Raw genomic sequence first — 25,999 nt, 5'->3', positions numbered from 1 at the left:
GAGGATTGTGCTCCTTAAGAACCTTGGGAACTCCGACTTCTTCTCACTGAAGCAGGCACATCAAGCGTGCAATCAAAACATAACGATACATGGCGCTGGAACAAGTACCAGCGATGTCACTGAAGGCAGTGCGACTATATAAGGATGGCAGCAGCAATCATTCAACAGTCACCACTTGACAATGGCCGAGGCAAACTCAGCCGTAAGCTCATGGATTTTAAACCACTGGGCGCGGCTGTAAGCCCAAGAAAATTTTATCAACGTAAATAAGGAGACCGTTGAGACAAAGATGTGAAGAAACTAATGAATGGGGACAGATGCGCTCTGTATCTTGTCAGTCATCTTAGTGAGAAAATATGAAGGCTGACACATGTACTAGAAATCAAGTGTTGTAGAAGGTCATAATCACAGAGGAGAAATAAATACACAAACAGTAGCACAATGGTAGATACCTTTCAGTTCAGCTAAAGCATAGACAGCAAGCTCATCCCAAACTACAGCTTGCTACAGCACAAATCCGCCCAGACATCTGGAAATGTATGTTCTGAAAGTTGCAAATACTTGGCAGTGTTGTGAGATAAAATCACGGGAGTTTTCACTGAAGACTGTAATAGATGATAACATCAAGACTAGTTTCCATGAACACAAGGTAAAACAAAGCTATGGAAGTGTTGATGAAATAAGCCTGGAAGTAAGAACCAGTAAGGGGGCCACCACTGATACTCTTCTGCAATGTGTACAAAGTGATTCTTGTGAATCCTTTAATCACTAAGCCACAAAGTACTGAAAATTCTAAGACAAACTGAAAGGTGCTAATGATAATCTGCAACAAGTTGAGCAATTAAAACAGTCATTTCAAAGATCATGAAAGGTTTTCCCACAGACATCATGAAATGTATCAATATATGATAGTTAGGGTAAGTACGAAATGAAGTGTTGACCCCCAAGTGTCAAGCTGCCATATTTATAAGCTTATATACATTTTGTAACAACCTAATTTCAATTATCTGGTCATTTAGAATTCAGTTTACTATACCGATTCATATTCCATCATTAATTTCATTCTGACTTTAGCAAGCATAGATTTATCTCTGCACCAGATCGACTATCGACTGATACTAATCAATACTTGGAGGGGGGGGGGGGGGAATTCTCATTTTATAATTGCAGGATAGTTTTTGTAGGGACTGACATTAGCATTCCATTTGCATTTGTGTAATAAGCTCGCAGAAATGTTACACACATTTCCCAACTAAAAATCTTTATGATACAAGCAACTTTCTAAAAAACGTTGTTAGGGAGCAAAGTTTATGAATTTCAATACTAAAAGCTAGAATCCATTTAAAATTCTATGTTGTGATGTGAGAGGAACAAATTAATGCATAACTGAATGATTACAGTCTGTGTACACTAGGAAGATTTTGACTGTAATCCATAAATTTTCTGTTTCTAATAATGGATGACATAGGCAGTAATTGTTACAAATATGTACAAGGAGTGACAAATCAGCCATGGGAGAGTCAGTTTTCTGACAGTTTTTCGTAGCCTGTTTTGGTACAGTTATACGCAGTGAACACGTGATTTTGAAAGAGGACGTCATGTAAACGCGAATTTCTTGAAAATTTTCTTAGCGCTAACGAATCAATAGTTACACTGTCAAGACCTCAGCAAGTTGGTGTAAATTTTAGTGGAGCACATAACTCGCAAATTCTTTTACAGTTACTGAAGCACTGGGGATTATCAAGAAATGAAGATGAGTATTTGATAATTACTTGTCACACACTCATCTATTTCAACCATATAACCTAGACCCAGCAGTGACCAACTGTAAGACACTGTACACCAGAGGTAGAAAATACAAAAGCAACGTTTTGCAGAAATGTAGCACCTGTTTCACTTGTGGGTATAAACATTAGAATTGCTTGGAGGTAGATATTATAAAACAGTCAACATCTACAGTTATAGTAACATCGTAACACTTTCAATCCAAGTTTACTGTTAAAGAAATATAAGATCAACAAACATGTCTACCTGGTGCTGCTGGTACACTGACTGAAGGTGGGGCAGATGGAGATTCCCTGGTAGCATGACGAAGATCAAGAGCTGCTTCTGACCCTCGTGAGTCATCTACAGACATAGCAGGTGGACACTGAAGGCGTGGTGATAGTCCTGGACGGCTTGAAGTTCCTTCTCTGGACACAGGTCGACTCGCTTCCCTGATAAACAGAGGAAAGATATTAAGTATGATTATAAGTTCAGAAATAAATGAGAAACATGGTAGTTACAGCATTAAGACATGGATAGATTGCTACACACTAAATAGTGGAGATGCTGATCACAGTCAGGCACAACAAAAAGACTCTAGCAACTTAAGCTTTTGGCCATAAGACCTCCTTCTGCATTAGACAAATGCATGCACATGCACACAAACACGCACACATTCACACAAAAACAACTCACACTTACAAGTGTCTCTCGCAGTCAAGGCCATGTCTGGCTTCAGCCACCAGAGACAGTGGTCCTGTGAGTGTGAGTTGCATCTGGGTGTGTGTGTGTGTTCTCAGTTTAAATGGTCCGCAGAAATGAACATAAATTTCTCGTAAATAACCAGGTTAATGGTTATCCATGTTACCAAGTTTATCTCACCCCCCCCCCCCCCCCATGAGTCATGGATCTTGCCGTTGGTGGGGAGGCTTGTGTGACTCAGCGATACAGATAGCCGTGTTGTAGGTGCAACCGCAACGGATTCCCCTCCGTTGCGAGGCCAGACAAACACGTTGTTGCTGAAGAGAGGCAGCAGCCTTTTCAGTAGTTGCAGGTGCAACAGTCTGGATGATTGACTGATCTGGCCTTGTAACACTAATCAAAATGGCCTTGCTGTGGTGGTACTGTGAACGGCTGAAAGCAAGGGGAAACTAGAGCCATAATTTTGCTCGAGGGCATGCAGCTTCACTGTATGGTTATATGATGATGGCATCCTCTTGAGTAAAATATTCTGGAGGTAAAATAGTCCCCCATTCAGATCTCCGGGCAGGGACTACTCAGGACGGCGGCGTTATCAGGAGAAAGAAAACTGGCGTTCTACAGATCAGAGCGTGGAATGTCAGATCCCTTAATAGGGCAGGTAGGTTACAAAATTTAAAAAGGGAAATGGATAGATTAAATTTAGATACAGTGAGAATTAGTGAAGTTCGGTGGCAGGAAGAAAAAGATTTCTGGTCAGGTGAATATGTGGTTGTACATACAAAATCAAATAGGGGTAATGCTGAAGTAGGCTTAATAATGCGGGTAAGCTACTACAAAACAGCATAGTGAATGCATTATTGTGGCCAAGATAGATATGAAGCCCACGCCTACCACAGTAGAACATGTTTATATGCCAAGTACCTCCACAAATGATGAAGAGATTGATGAAATGTATGATGAGATAAAATAAATTATTCAGAGAGTGAAGGAAGAAGAAAATTTAATAGTCATGGTTGACTGGAACTCCATAGTTGGGAAAGGAAAAGAAGGAAACGTAGTAGGTGAATACGGAATGGGAGTAAGGAATGCAAGACGAAGCTGCCTGGTAGAATTTTGCACAGAGCATAACTTAATCATAGCTAACACTTGGTTCAAGAATCATAAAAGAAGGTTGTATACATGGAAGAAGCCTGGAGATACTTGAAGGTCTCAGATAGATTATATAATGGTAAGGCAGAGATTCAGGAACCACGTTTTAAATTCTAAGACATTTCCAGGGGCAGATGTGGACTCTGACCACAATCTATTGGTTATGACCTGTAGATTAAAACTGAAGGAACTGCAAAAAGGTGGTAATTTAAGGAGATGGGACCTCGATAAACTGAAAGAACCAGAGGTTGTAGAGAGCTTCAGGGAGAGCATTAGGGAACGACTGACAAGAATGGGGGGAATAAAATACTGTAGAAGAAGAATGGGTAGCTTTGAGAGCTGAAATAGTGAAGGTAGCAGAGGATCAAGTAGGTAAAAAGACGTAGGCTAATAGAAATCCTTGGGTAACAGAAGAGATATTGAATTTAATTGATGAAAGGACAAAATATAAAAATGCAGTAAATGAAGCAGGCAAAAAGGAATACAAACATCTCAAAAATAAGATAGACAGGAAGTGCAAAATGGCTAAGCAGGGATGGCTAGAGGATATGTGTAAGGATGTATAGGCACATGTCACTAGGGGGAAAATTAAAGAAACGTTTGGAGAAAAGAGAACCACTTGCATGAATATAAAGAGCTCAAATGGAAACCCAGTTGTAAGCAAAGAAGGGAAAGCAAAAAGGTGGAAGGAGTATATAGAGGGTTTATACAAGGGCGATGTTCTTGACAACAATATTATAAAAATAGAAGAGAATGTAGATGAGGATGATACTGAGTACAGAGTTTGACAGAGCACTGAAAGACCTAAGTCAAAACAAGGCCCTGGGAGTAGGCAACATTCCATTAGAACTACTGACAGCCTTGGGAGAGCCAGACCTAACAAAACTCTACCATCTAGTGAGCAAGATGTATGAGACAGAAGAAATACCATCAGACTTCAAGAATAATATAAAATTCCAATCCTACAGAAAGCAGATGTTGACAGCTGTGAAAATTACCAAACTAAAAGTTTAATAAGCCACGGCTGCAAAATACTGACTTGAATTCTTTACAGACAAATGGAAAAACTGGTAGAAGCTGACCTCGAGGAAGATCAGTTTGGATTTCGTAGAAATGTTGGAACATGCAAGGCAATACTGACCCTATGACGTATCTCAGAATATAGATTACAGAAAGGCAAACCTATATTTCTAGCATTTGTAGACTTAGAGAAAGCTTTTGACAATGATGACTTGGATACTCTCTTTCAAATTATGACTATGGCAGGGGTAAAATACAGGGAGCGAAAGGCTATTTACAATCTGTACAGAAACCAGATGGCAGTCGAGTCGAGGGGCATGAAACGGAAGCAGTGGTTGGGAAGGGAGTGAGCCAGGGTTGTAGCCTTTCCCCATGTTATTCAATCCGTATATTGAGCAAGCAGTATTGGAAACAAAAGAAAAATTCGGAATAGGAATTAAAATACATGGAGAAGATATAAAAACTTTGATGTTCGCCAATGATATTGTAATTCAGTCAGAAACAGCAAAGGACCTGGAAGGGCAGCTGAATGGAATGGACAGTGTCCATTCCATATAAGATGAACATCAACAAAAGCAAAACGAGGATAATGGAATGTAGATGAATTAAATCGAGTGATGCTGTGAGAATTAGATTAGGAAATGAGATGCTTGAAGTAGCAAATAATTTTTGCTATTTGGGGAGCAAAATAACTGATGATGGTCGAAGTAGAGAGGATATACAATGTACACTGGCAATGGCAAGGAAAGCATTTCTGTAGAAGAGAAATTTGTTAACATCGAGTATAGATTTAAGTGTCAGGATGTCGTTTCTGAAAGTATTTGTACAGAGTGTAGCCATGTATGGAAGTGAAACATGGACGATAAATAGTTTAGACAAAAAGAGAATATAAGCTTCCGAAATGTGGTGCTACAGAAGAATGCTGAAGGTTAGATGGGTAGATCACATGACTAATGAGGAGGTAGTGAATAGAATTGGAGAGAAGAGAAATTTGTGGCATAACTTGACTAGAAGAAGGGACCAGTTGGTAGGACATGTTCTGAGGCATCAAGGGATCACCAATTTAGTATTGGAGGGCACCGTGGGGGGTAAAAATCGTAGAGGGAGACCAAGAGATGAATACACTAAACAGATACAGAAGGATGTAGGTTGCAGTAGGTACTGGGAGATGAAGAAGCTTGCACAAGATAGAGTAACATAGAGAGCTGCATCAAACCAGTCTCAGGACTGAATACCGGAACAACAACAACAACAACAACAACAACCATCACCACCAAGTTAATGTGATGTTGGTAAAGATGTCACCTAGATATTGCAGTGATCTCTACTTATTTTCAAGACAACATAACAGTAAATATTACAGCCATCTGGCCAGTATCTGCTCAAGGCACCTATCACTTATAATAACACAAATCTGATAATTTCATGGATAAAATGAAAACTGAGTCACCTAGCATAAAATAAATTACTGATCAGCTAACATAAAATATATTACTGGTTCAATCATGGGAGTCCTAACAATCCCTAGAAGAGTCAAGTGTCAATTAGCTGACTAAAAAGAACAGGCGTATCAGTACTGATGGTTACACACCAATAAAGTTGCAATGTGTAAAGCTTTACTAGAGACCAACAAAAGCTGTTTGAAGGTCTAAGTAAGTGAATAATAATTAAGTACAAATCACATACATTTTCATTTCTACTTTAGTAACTGTATGTTCTGAAGATACAGAACACTGCCTAAGGTAATGAAGGCAAAGAAATGAAATACAAATTTAATCTTACTTGAGAGTTATGTAGTAGCATGCCGTGAAATGCACATTAAACAGGCTGCATAAGTACCCCTCGTTCTACACTTCACCACAATCTGTTAGCAAATCCTTTATTTCGTATTCACATTAGTTGGTTTCACTGATTCACAGCCAAATTGTTGTTTTCCACCCTAAACTAGACCTTGAGTTATGTTACAGATCAGCTCATCAGCCCAGCCCAGATATCAACAGGGATCAGTATCACAATATATCCATATCTGCACTTGTGAACTATTGATTTATTCAATGATTATTGTACTGTATTCTGTAAACCCCATGACAAAGGTGAGCTTTCAGAGATGTAGAATGAGTCAGGCAGAACATTAATAGGCAAAAGCAGCCACACACACCTATTACTTAATGGTAATTAATCTGCCATTCATTCATCTGGATATTATTATAAATATTATTTGCACACAGAGTGAAGTTGATTATGCATATAACCAGATTTGGATATCACACTGCTCTGTAGTATAGTCTGCTGTGTAGCCTGGGTTATCAGTTAAAAGTCAGATCCTAATGTCAAGACCTTTAGTATTTTGGAGTACTTATTTTCCATGCTGCAGTATAGGCTATACAATAGTGGCAGTTACTTTCATTTTATAATAAATTACAAAAAAAAAATAAATAAATAAATAAATAAATAAAAGGGTAACCGTGCATCGAATCGACCTAACTGAAGATACTGCTGTCTACCAAACTCATTAGAAGTAAATATGGCTATATTTCTCACATACTTCTGTCACAGGATGTTAGCACTACATTAATTCCCAATCCCTGTGTCTTGGAGACCAAATGAACATCCCACGCAATACAGTCACAACACGTCAAAATTTATTATTTTCTGGTAATTGTATCAATGCAACAGTCAACATCATAATCAGCAAGACCATTCCTCAACCAAAATCACCACCACCACTATATGTACACAGAATTAGAATGGACAACATAAGCAGAAAATAGAGAGTGTAATACTTAGTTTGATGATGGGAGAACTTACGGTACTTGTAGAGTAATTGGACATGACAACAGACTCTTTCACAGCAATTAGGACAAACTGCAAATATGCCACAATTACATAGATCTTAACTGTTTTGGCCTCATAATGGGGAATAAACTGTCAGTGGACCATCAAAAAACAGCAGCTCTAAAATCCAGATTAAATCCGTAGGATACTACATGAAACATGAATGGCCTCATTTTATTCGCAAAATTAAATTCATATGAGAACAATTATACTAAAATTTGAAGTAACACGTGGAATGCAGTCAAATCAAATGATAAATACAAAAAGAGACTGGCTCTATAAGTTTTCCATATAAAGCTATGGCCCTGCTCTGTTGCTTTTCACTTTTGATAATTGGTAGGTACAGCAAAAGTGCTGTGTCATCACTCAAACCTCCAGGTACCATTATTTCTCTCAGTATCACTGACTTACCTTCATCCACTACTTGGTAATTATTTCCTGCAATTCAGATTTCGAGTATTCGGGTCCACTTTTAATTGACAAAATTTACAGTGTAACTTAAACTTCATCATAGCAGTTTCAGGTGCATAAATTTAACTACTGACATTTAACCATCACTTCAACTCAAGACAGGAAGTTGTTCTATTGCTTGTGCAATTTGTGGGCAGGTGGGGGGGGGGGGGGGTAGCAGCAGGAGGAGGAGGAGATTGTGTACTTCAAAGCTTCATACACCTTTGATTTTTAACTCCCTTCACATAATTTACTTTGTATTTCAAACAACAGTACTCCCATACCTGAATTTGAATACATTTTGTGATGGTGCCTCAACTAACAGACCAGTACAAGTATGAACTCAATGTGCTAATGTCATACACTCAGACTGGCAAAAGAACAAGGCTTTTCAATATGTTTGGTTTAATTACAGCAATCCTGAAACCAGAGACAAGCACTCAATCACACAGTGTGATCCCTGTACAAGTGATTGCGCACTGTAAGTTACAACAGCCAAGCTATCGCAAAGATAAGATAGAAGTCCCCAATCAACAATCTGTAATATCAGACAGTGCTATTATTGCGTATAGGCATGAGTAAATTAAATAAGTTTTTGTCATCAATTATTTTACTATATCATATGCATGGATGACGTGGGGGTCGCCACAAAGTACTCCCAGAAAAATACGATTTGCTTCACACAAGGCATCACAGAACCCAAAACACTTAGGAAATTTCATTTTTATACACCTGTCTCAGTCAAAATTTAACTGGGGTCTCTCCAGAAATACTATGCAAGTAGCTTACCAGATATGAGACCTTGATACTCCAAAACATTTTCAAGCTCTTAAGAACAAAGTCAGCAGAGGAGATCCATTTATGGTGAGTTTCACATATTTCATTCGGTTTTCTAATGTCTGGATTTTAACAACATTTTTATATTAAACTGAAAATCATAGTGATAAATTAAGTTAATTTGCAGGATAATGCATACAGTATAAGTAGTCAATCTGTAGTGAGCCACTAAATAGAAAATTCTGTAGCATATAGTAATTGCAAAACACCCATGTTAATTTAAAACATTTTTATTTGATGTTTATCTGCTTGGTATTATTTCATAACAAGCTTCCCACAAAGTATGCTAATAACCACAACATGTCTTGTTTGTAGTATCATTTTGAAAGTAAGCCTAGTCAAGTACAATTATACATGTTGGCACAAGCACTGCTGCCAATTTTGAAATTGATCCCAGATCTCTTTTATTAGAGTGTTTAATATCATCTGTGCTTCTGTTTGAAATTTTTGAACTGTTTCAAATATTAATCGGTTCAACTTGATTTTCACCTTACAGAAGATAGATAAGGCTACTAATACAGTTGGTGAGCATGGTACACAAGAAAAACCTTCACCTTGGTATTAACCAAAAACACATGCTATTTATGTTCCACTTCACTGAACTGATCTCTTCCTGCCATCCCTTACTCGAATTACACCACAACAGAAATCTTTAGGTACTTACTGGCCACAAACGGTTAGTTCTCAATCAACAATTCCATTAACATCAAAGAAAGAGATGAATGACTCAGTGCTGTTTAGTTGTAGGCTCATAGTCAAGAAGTCAACTACCGTCAGAAGGGAGAAACTCCAAAAGAAAGTTTGGATCCTCTTTGGGATATTGTAGAAGTTTTCTGCAGACTTCCTAGCAATACTATTCCTGTCCATATCTCTATGTAGCATGTACTTAACCACATGCCTCAGCAAATTCAGTTTGTCCAACAAACATCTTGGTAATTGATTGTAACTTCATTCATGGTGTGTTCAAGATATGGTATATGGTCAGTTTAGTTTTACAAAATTTTCTGGTGTTGAGTCAGTTGACATGCACTCCAAACTGCCATCAACTGCTGATGTTACGCCATTTTAAGAACACTCATATGGAAGATAGATTTGTGTGTAATCTAAAACCTATTCTCAATGAACTCATTACAATTTTGGCTGTTTGTACAGCACTTTTTCCAAGTACAAAACAGAATATCATACACACGTGATTCTTTAAGTGAATGATTGCCAAAGTTCAAACTTGAAGAGTAATCACAAAGAAAGTGTGTTCACCAAAGGTAAAACCAAGTAATCAAATTCAGGGAGGGTTTATAGAAAGATTTCCAATAGCATTTTAATGTATTGATAACAATTCACATGATACATTCAAATTTTTGGAGTATCTGCGTGATGTTTACACAACAAAACCCGAATGGCAAGTTCAAATGTTTTTTTAGATGTACACAGATTTAGTGAAAATACAGAATGAGTATAACTACACTTAACTAATTAATGGAAAATCTCATATAAAGAAGTGAAACAATTACTAACAAAGAGATAGAGGGGCTGGCCAGTACTTACCTCAGCTCAGTACAGCCGATAGAAACACAAAAAACAACCGAAAATTTAAGTTCCTAGCTTTCGGAATAAATGTTCCTTCATCAGGGAGGAGAGAGGGGAAAGAAAGGGAAGAAGGGAAAGTGGATTTAGTTACTCACAACCCAGGTTATGAAGCAACAGGGAAAGGAAAACAGGGAAGGTAGCAAGGATGGAGGCATGGTTGTCAGAGGGAAGCCAAAGATATTCTACTGCAGGTACTGTGCCAGCTTCAAACCAAAGAGGATGCATACAGAATTAAAGAGGTGTATAGTATAAAGATGTAGGATGGAAAGATGCATGAATGGCTAAAGAGGAAAGGGAAAGAGGAGAAGACTGAAAAGTAAATGGGAGTGAGGTTGTTTAACGTAGGTTCAGTCCAGGGGGATGGCGGGATGAAAGGATGTGCTGGAGTGCAAGTTCCCATCTCCGCAGTTCAGAGGGACTGGTGTTGGGTGAGAGAAGCCAAATGGCACATACAGTGTAGCAGGTTCCTAGGTCCCTAGAATTATGCTGGAGGGCATGCTCCGCTACTGGGTATTGGACATCTCCTAGGCGGACAGTTCGTCTGTGTCCGTTCATGCACTCAGCCAGTTTAGTTGTTGTCATACCAATGTAAAAGGCTGTGCAGTGCAGGCATGTCAGCTGATAAATGACATGTGTAGTCTCACACGTGGCCCTGCCTTGAATTGTGTATGTTTTCCTAGTAGCGGGGCTGGAGTAGGTGGTTGTGGGGGGATGCATGGGGCAGGTTTTGCAGCGGGGTCGGTTACAGGGGTAGGAACCGCTGGGTAGAGAAGGTAGTCTGGGAATATTGCAGGGTTTAACAAGGATGTTACGGAGGTTAGGGGGACGACGAAAGGCAACTCTGGGTGGTGTGGGGAGAATTTTGTCAAGGGATGATCTCATTTCAGGGGTTGACTTGAGAAAGTCATATCCCTGGCGGAGTAATTTATTGATGTATTCGAGGCCAGGATAATATTGGGTGACAAGGGGGATGCTTCTGTGTGATCTGAGGGTAGGAATATTGTTGTTGGACGGGGAGGAATGTATTGCTCGGGAGATCTGTTTGTGGACAAGGTCTGCAGGATAGTTGCGGGAGAGGAAAGCACTGGTCAGGTTATTGGTATAACTACACTTAAAAACTCACTACACTTAAAAACTCACCATACAGCGGAGATACTGAGTCGCAGACATGCACAAGAAAAAGATTCTATGCCTATCTGTGACTCAGCATCTCTGCTATATGGCGAATAGCAACTTTTCTTCTCATAATATTGTTACACTCCATCCTGCATTTTCCATTGTTTGATACACTTAAAAACTAATACATAATGTCCCATTGTATTGACAAACATTTTAGTTGTTCCAAATGACACATAATACTAGGTACAAAAAGCTGATTGAAACCTGAAATTGATAGCAGTGAAATTCTGGGGGGAAATTTAAGTATATATGGAAACAACAGGCAAATGGGAAATGGAGGTGGTTTTTTTGTCGCAATAGACAAGAAACTCAAATCCACTGCGGTAGAAATTAAAGCTGCATCTGAGATTGATTGGGCAAGACTCAGTATCAGGGGTGGGGGTAAAATGATAACTGAAGCCTTCTATTGCCCACCAGACTCACCTCCTAATGTAACTAAAAACTTTAGACAAAACCACAGTTCACCAGTATGTAATTCCCCAATGATACTGTAATCATTGGTGGGCACTTAAATCATCCAACAATGAATCTGCGAAGTGACAGCTTTGTTAGTAGTGCGGCTTATAAAGAGAGCCTGTGATACATTACTAAATGCCTTCTCTGAAAACTGCCTAGAACAGATAATTCGGAACCCCACTCATGATGGGAATAGAGGGTGTTCCATTTATCTGATGACTGCTCGTGCAGCGCAGTAGATACCAGGCAGCCAGTGGTCCACTGCCCAGTAATAAAACGTCATGTCACCCGTCTACTGCTGCGGTACGACATGATTACATCTAAAATATAAGCAAATAAATTTTGTATTCACCCGTATCACACAAGAAGGTGCTGGAACTGCCTGCCATTATTTTCCACGCATTTCTGATACCTACTCAAGAAATTAATAGTAACACACTGTAATTCTCTTGAGATATCGAATAATTGATTCACGTATATTATTCTTGAGTTCCTCTATCATGTGAGGATTTGTTGTGTACTTTTTGTCCTTCAGTGCACCCCACAAATAGAAACTGTACAGAGTTAAATCAGGACTTCTAGTGGGCCAGATATTGTTACTAATCACTCTTTCATCAAAAACATTGTGAATTGTGGGCAAAAAAACATTGGCTGTATGAGCCCTTGCAGAATCCTGTTGAAAAAATTCGAAGCTTCATTCTCTTTCGCTCAGTTCATTACAAAACAGTTGCAAAATTGTTTTGCACATATCTTTCACTTGTAACTGTGTCATTAAAAAGAATTGGACCTACTATTCTGTCACTGCTAACTGTGCACCACACTCCTATTTTTTGATCACTAATGAGTTCCTCATGAAGCACAACAGGTCTATCTGAACTGCAATGTCGACAGTTTTGGGAATTAACATACCTGTGCAAATGGAAACAAGCCTCGTGTGAAAACAGAATGAGGTAAGGGTCCATTTCACCATCATGCACTTGTTTTAAAACCCGTTCACAAAAGTTAACTCTGTGCGCAGGATAATCAGGTTCTTGTACTACTGATCCTTTATAGGGCCTTAGCCGAAAAAGCTTAACACCTTTTTGAACAGAGGTACACAATATTTGTGTTTGCTGCGAAAGACATATAAGAGACATTTTAGGGGAATTTTCAGGCAGTATGCAATGTCATCGAGGCGAGCTTCTCTGACCACTGTACATTGTCGTTTAGGCTTCTTGTCTTGAACACATCCCATTTTATGAAATTTATTCACTAATTTGTGAACTGCTTCACGACTCGGAATTAGAGCACCTGGAAACTTCTGTCCCAACAATGTCTGAAAAGTACAAGCGAACACTGTAAGCACACACGAATCATAAACAAACACCTGTTGCGGAATTGACTAATTTGTTCTTGCCACTGTTGCATTCGCAAACTTCACTGTTACACTAGTGATGCCTGTTTCACTACTTGAATGACACCGGATGACAAGGCGCTTATGTCTGTACAGCTTTCAGGCCAAAACCCACAAAAAAGAGGGGCATAAACAGAGATTACTACATAACAGGAGAAAAGCATGGGGCTACTATATATAGCTAGGTGCTGAATGAAATGCGTTTGGCTGTCAACAGAGCAACGTGTGACACCTACAATAACCACCGAGCAGAATATTGTCAAATGATCTTTCCAAAACCTAAAGAAATTCTGGTTGTACGTAAAGGCTGTTAGTGGCACCAAAGCTAGTGTCCAGTCCCTAGTGAATGAGACTGGAACTGAAACTGAGGGTAGTAAAGCTGAAGCTGATAGGCTTAACTCCATTTTCAAATGTTCCTTTACCAAGAAAAACCCAGGAGAATTACCTAATTTAATCCTCATACCTCTTGAAAGATGAGTGAAATAAGTATTAGTGTTAGTTGTGTTGAGAAACAGCTGAAATCATTCAAACTTAACAAAGCTCCAGGGCTCTGTGGAATCCCTGAGAGATTCGTTACTCAATCTGTGGCAGAGTTAGAAGAAGGATCAACTATAATCCATCATATATCCTCCAAACAAGAAACCGTGCCCTGTTCTTGGAAAAAAGAACAGGTCACACCCTTGCACAAGAAGACTAGTAGAAGTGATTCATGAGACTACTATCCAGTAATCTTAACACTGTTTTCTTGTAGAAACTTCTGAGCTCAAACATAACAAGGTATCTCAAATAGAATAGCCTCCTCAATGCCAACTACCATGGATTCCAAAAGCAGTGCTCATGTAAAACCCAACTCTAGTACGATTATGTGGAGTATCAAGTAAGATTTGTGACTGGATTAAGTACTTTTTGGTCAGGAGAACACATCATTTTATTTTGGATAGAGAGCCATGTCAGATGTAAAAGTAACTTCAAGTGTGCACCAGCGAAGTGTGTTGGGACCCTTGCCGTTCATATTATATATTAATGAACTTGCAGACCATATTAATGGTAAAATTAGGCCTTTTTGCAGATGATGCAGGTATCTATATTGAAATATTACCTGGGAGAAGCTGCATAAATAATCAGTCAACTCTTGATAAGATTTCAAAATGGTGCAGACTGCGTCAACTTGCTCTAGATGTTCAGGAATACAAAAATTTGCACTTCATGAAACGAAAAAACATAGTATCCTATGATTATAATCAATGAGTCACTACTGAATTGGCCAACTCATACAAATACCTGGATGTCACACTTTGTAGGGTTATCAAATGGAGTGTTCACACGCCTCAGTCATGGATGAAGCAGGTGGTAGGCTTCAGTTTACTGGTAGAATACTGGGGATGTACAATGTCTATAAAGGATATTGCTTACAAATCAGTCGTGTGACCCATTCTAGAATATTGCTGACGTGTTTGAGACGTGTACCAAATAGGACTAACAGGGGATATTGAACATATACTCAGAAGGACTGCACAAATGGACACAGGTTTGTTTGACCTGTGGGAGAGTGTTACTGAGGTCCTGAAGAAACTGAACTGGCAGACTCTCGCTGATAGGCATAAACTAACCTGAGAACATCTACTAACGAAGTCTCAAGAACTGGCTCTATTGATGACTCTAGGAAGATACTACAACCCTGTATGTATCGCTCACATAGAGATTGTGAGGATAAGATTAGAATAATCCAAGCAAGCACTGAGGCATTCAAACAATCATTCTTCCTGAGTTCCATATGTGAATAGAACAGCAAGAAACCCTAATAACTGGTACAATGGGATGTACCCTCTGCCATGCACTTCACACTGGTTTGAAGTGCACACATGTAGATGTAGAAAAAGAGGAGCACACTTCTAATTTCAATATTCTTATCTTCAGGAAAAATCATATTTAGCTTTAGACTTATCATACATCCAATCAACTCGTGCATTTTGAATCAGGGACTACAATTCACTACTGTTCAAACTGCTTCATTAATTGTGCCAAACAACTTTTCTTGACACATCTACATCTAAACCAGAATAACAAAGTTAGTGATCACTATTTGTTTACAGGACAGCTATCATAGCAACAACCAATCAGGTTACGTGTTTAGTCACACCTTCTGCTCTGTGCACTGTCTGTTGTATAAGATGCCATCTGTAACATAATTGTTGTAATTTGTTCTTATATGCTTTGTTTCTCGGAACAGAATAACAACAATATGGAAAGGATAGACTGCTATTCATCGCCTACATAAGGCACTGAGTCACAGACAGGCACAATGACCATTCTGCGACTCCGTGCCTTCTCTATGTAGCTACCACAATCTATTTTTTCCACATTATTGTTATTCCGTCCTGAACTTTCCATTGTTTGTTTTTCAATGTGATATTTTTCTTTCACAGAATGTGTAAAGAGTATTACGATCATGCATAGCCAACTCAATACAACACTTTAATGGCAAACCTACAAACAATACACAACTGCACAGCTGCTGTTACCTGACCATACAGTGCACACAAAAAAACAGCAAAGAGACACCATCTTTCCTCTTCCATGTTCAACTATCAATTGCCAGCTATCACCTGTGACATATTTCCAGAGCATCAAGTTACATATTTACCATTTCCTGTGTTTTCTTAACAGTATATATTTGTTTAACTGCTTGTGTTTCTTAGTATTTAGGAAATTTAGTCTTAATTTTTTGGTTAGCTACAAGTCTAAATTCAGTCAGTGTGTAAATAAGTTGTCATTTCTTCTGAACAGCCAGCTGCATAGTTCATTGAGGTATCAGTGTCCCTTGGTTACACACAAGAGGATAACAAGTTGTTTATCTAGGTTTCTGTAACCTCTTACTGTTTACTCTTCAGTTAGTCTTCCTAGGGTGTGTGCCTGCTGTGTGCAGAGACAGGACGAACTGGCCGCAGTTCGCAGTGACTGTGATCAGTCACCTTAAGGCTACCACCTCAGGGTGTAGTGGTGGCGGAGAATTGGAACATCGCAAGGGACACCTCAGGTGTCGCTACCACCTCAGGGTGTAGTGGTGACGGAGAATTGGAACGTCGCAAGGGACACCGCAGGTGTCGCCTGTTTCACCGAAGGGCTCCACTACCAAGGAACATTGTAGTGTACACAATGCGGTGGACCTGCAGGGTTAGCGGTGCCTGGTAACATGTTTGCTTCACTTTAGGTGGATGGCCAACATGGAGGCTGGCCATAAGGCTTTGCCTATTCACCTTGTGAGTGAACAGGTGGCCGTTCCTTCAGCAGGGTAGGAGGGGGAACATGTGGGCAGGGGTTTGCTAGTTACAGGGAGCTCCAATGTTAGGCACATTATGGAACCCCTTCGGCAGCTAGTGTTCAAGGCTGGAAAGAAAGCCAATGTGCAATCAGTATGTCTGCCGAAATAGGCTCATCCAAGATGTGGAGGTGGCCTTCAATGCGGCTATCAAACATAAAAGGTGCAGTCATCAAGTTGTGGCTCACACTGGCACCAACGACACCTGTCCCTTGGGTTCTGAGGCCATTCTCAGTTCTTATACAGGTCTGGCCTCACAAGCAGGGTGCAAGCAGAGCTCACAATTTGCAGCATCATTCCCAGAGTCGATTGGGGTTCTTTGGTTTGGAGGCGAGTGGAGGGTCTCAACCAAAGGCTTCATGATGTCTGTGCTGGTCTTGGCTAGAGATTTCTGGACCTGTGTTATCGTGTGGAGATGTGTAGGACTCCCCTTGATAGGTCTGGGGCACACAACAAAAATGAAGCAGCTGCTCGGGTAGCAGAGTAGTTTTCGAGTGCACATGAGGGTTTTTAGGCTACATGGTACTTTGAGTTACTCTAATAAACACGCACCAGTTGATGTGCATATAGGTACATTAGACTGCGTTCAGAGTAAGGACAATTTGACTGTAAAAATTTTATCAATCAAAGTTTTATAAGTTCCTGAATTTACTGCCTTCAAGGAAAGTTCTTGCACTCAAATTATTCTTGGGACTGTGAGCTCACTAAAACCTGCAGTAAAAAGCTCTGAGATATTTAGCGAGTTGTGGAATATTTATCGGAAAGACGGATTAGACACCCCAGGAGAGGGAGTGTTTATTGCAGTCAACAAAATTATTCTCTCTACCAAGGTTCAAATTGAGTGTGATAATGAAGTTACTGGTCACCCACAACAGGTGTAGGTGAAACCAAGTTAATTGCTGGATGTTTTTACTGATCACTCAACTCCACTGTGATGGTTCTAGAGTCATTCAAAGAAAGTCTGTGGTCTGTTGTGCACAAATACCCAGATCACTAGTTGTTGGTGACTTTTAATCTACCAAGTATAGACTGGGACATGTAAGGATTCATTGCATGGGCTACGCACAGACAGTCTCGTGAAGTACTTTTGAACGTATTTTCCAAAAACTGTCTTGAGCAGCCAGTTCTGCAGCTCACATGCAATGGAAGTATCTTGTTGGACCTTGCAACAACAACCAGGCTAGACGTAATTGATGGCATTAGTATAGAGATGGGGTTAGTGATCATGGTATCATAGTGACTATGGTTATGAAAGTTCATAAAACATCAGGAGGGCTAGGAGAGTGTTTTTGCTAGAAAGAGCAGATAAGCAGTTGTTTGTATCTCAAATAGACAATGAACTGCAATGATTTAGTTCCAGAATGATGGCCATAGAGGTATCATGGGCAAAGTTTAAACAGATTATTAATTGTGCTCTAGACAAATATGTGCCTAGTAAGTGGGTTAAGGGCGGAATAAACCCAACATGGTTCAATAATGAAATTCTGAAAATGCTTAAGAAGGAAAGGCTGTTGCACTCTCCATTCAAAACAGAACACACAAACGACTACAGGCAAAGATTAGCAGAGATTCATGCGTGTCTGAAAAGATCTATGCACAAGGCATACTACAGCTAACACTATCATACCTCGACTAAAGATCTGGTAGAAAAAACAAAAAAATTTTGGTCCTATGTAAAATCACTAAGCGGGTATAAGGTTTCCATTCAGTCACTCATTAACCCATATGATTTGGCAGTAGAACATAGTGAAAGGAAAGTCGAAGTTTTAAATTCGACATTTAAGAAATGTTGAGACAGGAGAATTGTACAAACATACCACTGTTCGACCATTGCATGAGTCCCGTATGGATGACATAGTAACAAGCATCCCTGGTGCACAGAAACAACTGAAAGAGTTGAAAATAAATAAGTAGCTAGATCTGAATGGAATTCCAGTTCGATTTTACAAAGAGTACGCTATGTCTTTGGCCCCTTACTTAGTTTGCATTTATTGCGAATCTCTTGAGCAATGCAAAATGCCAACCAACTGGGGGGGGGGGGGGGGGGGGGGGGGATGCAGGTGACTCCTGTATGCAAGACTCTTCATCGGAGACAGGGGTAACATCAAGACTTCCCCAGGGAAGTGTGATAGGACCGTTGCTATTTTCTATATACAAAAATGATCTGGCAGACAGGGTGGGCAGCAATGTGTGGTTGTTTGCGGATGATGCTGTGGTATACAGGGAGGTGTCAAAAATACGTGACTGTAGGTTGATACAAGATGACCTAGGCAAAATTTCTAGTTGGTGTGATGAATAGCAGCAAGCACTTAATGAAGAAAAAATTAAGTTCATGCAGATGAGTAGGATAAATAAACCCATAATGTTCGAATACAGCATTCATAGTGCCCTGCTTGACACAGTTATGTAATTCAAATATTTAGGCATAATGTTGCGAAGCGATATGAAATGGAAAAAGCATGTGAGGATTGTCGTAGGAAAGGTGAATTGTTGAATTTGGTTTATTGGGAGAATTGTATGACTGCATATAGGACACTAGGGCAACCTATTCTTGAGTACTGCTCGAGTGTTTGGGATTCACACCAGGTCAGATTGAAAAAAAGACATCGCAGAAATTCAAAGGCGAGCTGCTGAGTTCGTTTCTGGTAGGTTTTATCCCCCCCCCCCCCCCCCCCCCCCCCCATGAACCATGCACCTTGCCGTTGGTGGGGAGGCTTGCGAGCCTCAGCAATACAGATAGCCGTACCGTAGGTACAACCACAACGGAAGAGTATCTGTTGAGAGGCCAGACAAATGTGTGGTTCCTGAAGAGGGGCAGCAGCCTTTTCAGTAGTTGCAAGGGCAACAGTCTGGATGATTGACTGATCTGGCCTTGTAGCAATAACCAAAACGGCCTTGCTGTGCTGGTACTGCGAATGGCTGAATGCAAGAGGAAACAACAGCCGAAATTTTTCCCGAGGGCATGCAGCTTTACTGTATGATTAAATGATGATGGCATCCTCTTGGGTAAAATATTCCGGAGGTAAAATAGTCCCCCATTCGGATCTCCGAGCGGGGACTACTCAAGAGGATGTCGTTATCAGGAGAAAGAAAACTGGCATTCTACGGATCGGAGTGTGGAATGTCAGATTCCTTAATCGGGCAGGTAGGTTAGAAAATTTAAAAAGGGAAATGGATAGGTTAAAGTTAGATATAGTGGGAATTAGTGAAGTTCGGTGGCAGGAGGAACAAGACTTTTGGTCAGGTGAATACAGGGTTATAAATACAAAATCAAATAGGGGTAATGCAGGAGTACGTTTAATAATGAATAGAAAAATAGGAATGCGGGTAAGCTACTACAAACAGCATAGTGAACACATTATTGTGGCCAAGATAGATACGAAGCCCACATCTACTACAGTAGTACAAGTTTATATGCCAACTGGCCCTGCAGATGACGAAGAAATTGAAGAAATGTATGATGAAATAAAAGAAATTATTCACATGGTGAACAGAGACGAAAATTTAATAGTCATGGGTGACTGGAATTCGAGTGTAGGAAAAGGGAGAGAAGGAAACATAATAGGTCAATATGGATTGGGGATAAGAAATGAATAAGGAAGCCGCCTGGTAGAATTTTGCACAGAGCACAACTTAATCATAGCTAACACTTGGTTTAAGAATCATGAAAGAAGGTTGTATACGTGGAAGAACCCTGGAGATACTAAAAGGTATCAGATAGATTATATAATGGTAAGACAGAGATTTAGGAACCAGGTTTTAAATTGTAAGACGTTTCCAGGGCCAGATGTGGACTCTGACCACAATCTATTGGTTATGACCTGTAGATTAAAACTGAAGAAACTGCAAAAAGGTGGGAAAATAAGGAGATGGGACCTGGATAAACTGAAAGAACCAGAGGTTGTACAGAGTTTCAGGGAGAGCATAAGGGAGCAATTGACAGGAATGGTGGAAAGAAATACACTAGAAGAAGAATGGGTAGATTTGAGGAATGAAGTAGTGAAGGCAGCAGAGGATCAAGTAGGTAAAAAGACGAGGGCTAGTAGAAATCCTTGGGTAACAGAAGAAATATTGAATTTAATAGATGAAAGGAGAAAATATAAAAATGCAGTAAATGAAGCAGGCAAAAAGGAATACAAACGTCTCAAAAATGAGATCGACAGGAAGTGCAAAATGGTTAAGCAGGGATGGCTAGAGGACAAATGTAAGGATATAGAGGCTTATCTCACTAGGGGTAAGATAGATACTGCCTACAGGAAAATTAAAGAGACCTTTGGAGATAAGAGAACCACTTGTATGAATATCAAGAGCTCAGATGGAAACCCAGTTCTAAGCAAAGAAGGGAAAGCAGAAAGGTGAAAGGAGTATATAGAGGGTCTATACAAGTGGTGGTGTGCTGGTGCTTATGGGCGCTCAACATCGAGATCATCAGCGCCCTGACACACATTAAAAGGAACGAACGTGGAGAGACCTAAGAAAACTAAAACACACACTCAAAGAAAGCAGGAATAGAAGGAAAATGTTACATAAGAAAGTAAAACCTACGGAAAGGGGAAACACAGCAACAAGAATGTCACAGGAAATTGTTATTGGCTGCCCACTTACATAAAATATGAGCTAGTTTGTCACACAGTGAGCAAATTAAAATCCTCTCCCTAAAATCTTTGTAAAAACATTTGACATGTCACAGAACTTTAAAACTTTAGCCACATTCGTCGGAGTATTGCCTAAAAGAGATGGCAGGTCCGCTGGCAAGTCAGCTGCGACCCGCTGGTCAGAAAATAAAACGCAATCCAATAAAAAGTGGTGCACAGTGATCTGGACGCCGAAAGCACCACACATTGGAGGGTCCTCTCGCCGGAGCAGGTAGCCATGCGTCATAGGGCTGTGACCTATTCGTAGCCGAGTGAGGAGAACCTCGTCCCGTCAATGGGGCTGCAAGGAAGTACACCACACACTCGTTGTGGGCTTGACTATACGGAGCTTATTGTCAGTCACTTCCAGCCACTCATCCTCCCACCGACGCATGACCCGTGAACTCAACAGCGAGGTGAGTGCGTGCAAGAGGATAGCATACTGAGATACTTGTGGGGCGAGACACGCCTCCTTGACTGCAACATCTGCCCTTTCATTCCCAGAAATGCCGACATGCCCCGGAACCCAGCAGAAAGCTACAACCTTCCCCAGTTGCTGTAGTCGGAGTAGGGCATCCTGGATGGTCTGGACAGTTTTGTCTGCCAGATACAAACGTAGCAATAAGTGACGGGCACTGAGTGAATCGGAACAGACAAGAAATTTAGGAGAGGAAGAATGTCTCATGTGCTCCAGTGCCCGCAAGATCACAGACAATTCTGCATCAATGACAGCGAAAGTCTGAGGCAGGCGGACCTTGAAGACACGATCTGGAAAAACAACTGAGCAACCAACGGAATCCCCTTGTTTCGACCCATCCGTAAAAACAGCTACATAGTCGTGGTGCTCAGATAAAATGGCAAAAAATGCTGCATTAAAAATGGTGGCAGGAGTGCAATCTCTCTTGTACTGCAATAAATCTAAAATCACTCCGAGCCTCTTCAGTAACCAGGGTGGCAGGCGGTTAAAACCCTGGATTTGGGGTTGTACAGACTCCACACCGAGGGACTCTAGTACACGTTGCACACGGATCCCAAACGGCAACGTAGCCCGGGGACGGCGGGAAAAAAGGCGGTCCAGAGGTGGATGGGCAACAAGATGGTGAGCAGGCGAGCTGGGAGCTGCAAGAAACTGACAAGCCTGGCGCACCAGCAGGAGCTGCCGCCGGATGGTAAGTGGCGGTTCGCCAGCCTCAGCACAGAGGCTGGGTACGGGACTGGTCCGATAAGCACCCGTGGCCAGTCGAATCCCAGCATGGTGAACTCCGTCAAGGATCTGCAAATAACACGGCCTTGCTGACCCATATACTGTGCACCCATAGTCCAGCCGTGAACGCGCAAAAGCTCGATAAAACTGAAGGAGACGCGCCCTGTCCGCTCCCCAAGACCTGTGGCTGAGGCACTTGAGGATGTTGAGTGCCTTCAGGGTTCTGGCTTTCAAGTCACGTAGGTGTGGCAGCCATGACAACCAGGAGTCAAAAATTAGGCCCAGAAACCGCACTGTGTCTCTAAAATGTAGGACAGTATCCCCCATATGCAAGGCAGGCAAAGTAAAAAGACGACGAGAACGATTAAAATGAACACAAACACACTTATCGGCAGAGAACTGAAAACCCGCCTTTGCAGCCCACTCCTCTAACCGCCGCACTGTTAGCTGCAACTGACGGCTCATGGTTGCAACACTGGAGGAGGAACAGAAAACAGCAAAGTCGTCCATAAATAAGGAGCACTGTACTGGACTCCTCACTGTAGACGTTATACTGTTGATGGCTATGGCAAAGAGGGTAACACTTAAAACACTGCCCTGGGGGACACCATTCTCTTGCTCAAAGCGATCAGACAGTGTGTTACCAACGCGGGTCCGAAAAAACCTCTGAGACAGGAAAGACCGAATGAAAATCGGGAGGCGGCCACGAAAGCCCCATTGATGCAGTTGTGCAAGAATACAATATCTCCAAGTAGTATCATACGCCTTACTGTTTCAAAGAAGATACCAATACAGTGATGCTGATGGAGAAAAGCCTGCTGAATAGCCGTCTCTAGAAGGGTCAGGTTGTCGACCGTGGACCGAAATTTTCGGAATCCACACTGAAAGCGGCTAAGGAGCTGTCTGGTCTCTAACAGCCAGACCAGACGCTGGTTAACCATCCGTTCTAGGGTCTTTCCGACACAGCTTGTCAAAGGAGATACTACGATAACTACTGGGACATGTGTGGTCCTTTCCTGTTTTGAGGAGAGGGATGAGTATTGCCTCCCGCCACGAGGTGGGGAACACTCCTGTCTGCCATGTGAGATTAAAACATTCGAGGAGGATTTCCTTTGACGCCGCTGGCAGATATTGAAGCATAGAGTACCGGACGCGGTCGTAACCCGGTGCAGTGTCAGATGTCTCACTAAGAGCCGATTCAAGTTCTCACATGGAGAAAGGGGAGTTGTATGCCTCAGAACTGTTCGACCGAAAGTCCAAGTTCGCTGTTTCGACAGCCGCACGGTAGTGACGAAACGCTGGATCCTGATTTGCAGTGGCAGTACTTTGTGCAAAATGCTCTGCCAGCGTCTGAGCAATGGCTCTGGGTGTCGTTTGGATGCATTCCTGGTTCAGGACACAGCTATCGGTAAACGGCTATGTTTACCGGAAATCCTCCGGATGGCTTCCCATATTTTTGTGGAACAAGTGGAACGGTTGATGGAGTCCAGGAACGCCTGCCACGACCTCTTCTTGCTCTCTCGTATAATCCGACGACACTTTGCCCTCGCCACCCGAAAAGCTGCAAAGTTCTCTACAGTTGGCCGGCATTTGAACCTACGCAGAGCTGCCCGCCTAGCCCTGATTGCACAGCGGCATTCCTCGCTCCACCAAGGGACAGGCTGCCGCTTCGGTTGTCCCTCGGACTGTGGGATGGACACTTCACTGGCGCGGTGGATCACTTCAGTAATATGATCCACCCATTCCTGGACACTGACCCGGTGTTCAAACTGGGCGGGTTGACTATACAGTGCCCAGTTGGCTCTGCCGAGCAACCATCGAGGCGGTTTCCTTTCTGGTTCCACTGCATATGGCAGGTGAATCCGGATGGGGAAGTGATCACTGCCATGTAAGTCATCAACCACTTCCCATGCAGCAGTGTGGGCGATGGCTGGAGAGCAAAGCGAAAGATCAATGGCAGAGAACGACCCAGTTGGAATGCAAACATGCGTGCTTTGGCCTGTATTTAGCAAAAGGACACTGGTAGACAGAAGAAGCCTCCAATTGCTCTACCCCTGGGGCAAGTACTCACAGAGCCCCAAAGCATATTGTGTGCATTAAAATCACCACAGAGGATGAAGGGGTGGGGGAGCTGTGTAAGAAGATCACTGAGAGCCTATTCGTCATGTACATCATGATGGGGCAGGTACAGCGAACATACTGTTAGCATATGGCGCACATGTACTAATATTGCAACTGGCTGTAAATCCTTCGTGAGGGAGAGAGGCGAGGAGTTGTAGTCAGTGTTGACGAAGATACCTACTCCTCCTCAAGCTCTCTTTCCACTCGGGTCGTCCTTTTTGTGGAGGACATAACCACGTAGCTCTGGGGTGTATGTTTCACTGAAATGTGTCTCTTGCAGACATACACACATAGGTCTATCCTGAATCAATAGACGTAGTTCCTCCACGGGAGCCATCACGGTGGTTGTATTTTCTGCCTCTCTTTCCGCCGAGGTGGGGAGACTGCAGTGGGTGGAGGCTCAGTCTTGGGGCGAGATGATTGCCCCATATTCTCAGACTCCATCAGCTCTGGGGAAGAGTCTGATGAAGCGTCTAGTGGGACCACATTAACATGATCCGAGGGTTTACCAGCCGATTTAAGCTGCTGGTGCTGCTTCACATGGGCTTTCCTTTGTTTAGAGGGCTTTGCTGGAACTGGAGCTGAGGCGTCTATGACCATGCTGGGCTTTGGAACAGCCTCAGCAGTCGGAGATGCCTGGGGCTCTTCAATGTGAGCTACTGTACCTTTCTCTGCTGTTCTAGGAGGGGCTACAGGTGCAGATACAGTTGCTGCCTTGCAAGTGGACTGACATGTGCATGTGTTCGTGCCAGCACTAACAACCTCCGTCTGTGTAGATGCATCGACCTTCAGAGGCGGCTTCTGAACAATGGAAGCAAAGGACGTAACGAATGTGGGGGGCTGCATGGCCTTAAAGATCTTTTTGGCTTCACCGTAGGGGATACGCTTAGTTGTTTTTATTTCTTGTATCTTACGTTCCTCTAGGAAGATTCTACAGTCCCTACTCCAAACAGGGTGGCTCTCAGAACAGTTTACACACCTGACAGGCAACGAACAGTCAATTCCGTCATGGGCAGCCTTACCACAGTTGCCACACATCGCTTCCCCCTTACACCCTAGAGTTGTATGCCCAAAACGCTGGCACTTGAAACAGCGCATTGGGTTTGGGACATAAGACCGGACGTTCAGTCGAAGAAATCCCGCCTTGACGTGTTCTGGGAGTTTGGGGGTATTGAAAGTAAGAATGAAGGAGTCTGATTTCACCAGGTTCCCATCCACCCTTTTCATGATGTTCTGAACGTCAACAATTCCCTCCTGAGCCCACTCACTCTTTAATTCATCTACAGAAATGTCCACGAGATCCCTACAGGTAACAACACCCTTACTGGAGTTCAGGGTGCTGTGAAGCT

The 25,999-nt window shown here is 41.9% G+C and overlaps 1 protein-coding gene across 2 annotated transcripts in view; it reads right to left on the bottom strand.

The window, feature by feature from the left end:
* LOC126279117 (protein piccolo) overlaps positions 1-25,999 on the bottom strand; it is a 593,503-nt gene that overhangs the window by 557,747 nt on the left and 9,757 nt on the right. For both annotated transcript variants that reach the window (XM_049979596.1, XM_049979597.1), the window contains exon 3: positions 2,032-2,216. In XM_049979596.1, coding sequence (XP_049835553.1) covers positions 2,032-2,216 — 185 coding nt within the window. The remainder of the gene's footprint in view (positions 1-2,031; positions 2,217-25,999) is intronic.

This window comes from Schistocerca gregaria, chromosome 6, assembly GCF_023897955.1.
Source record: "Schistocerca gregaria isolate iqSchGreg1 chromosome 6, iqSchGreg1.2, whole genome shotgun sequence".
NCBI lineage: Eukaryota > Metazoa > Arthropoda > Insecta > Orthoptera > Acrididae > Schistocerca > Schistocerca gregaria.
The sequence above is the reverse complement of the archived record's forward strand: the minus strand, read 5'-3'. Positions and strand labels throughout refer to the sequence as shown.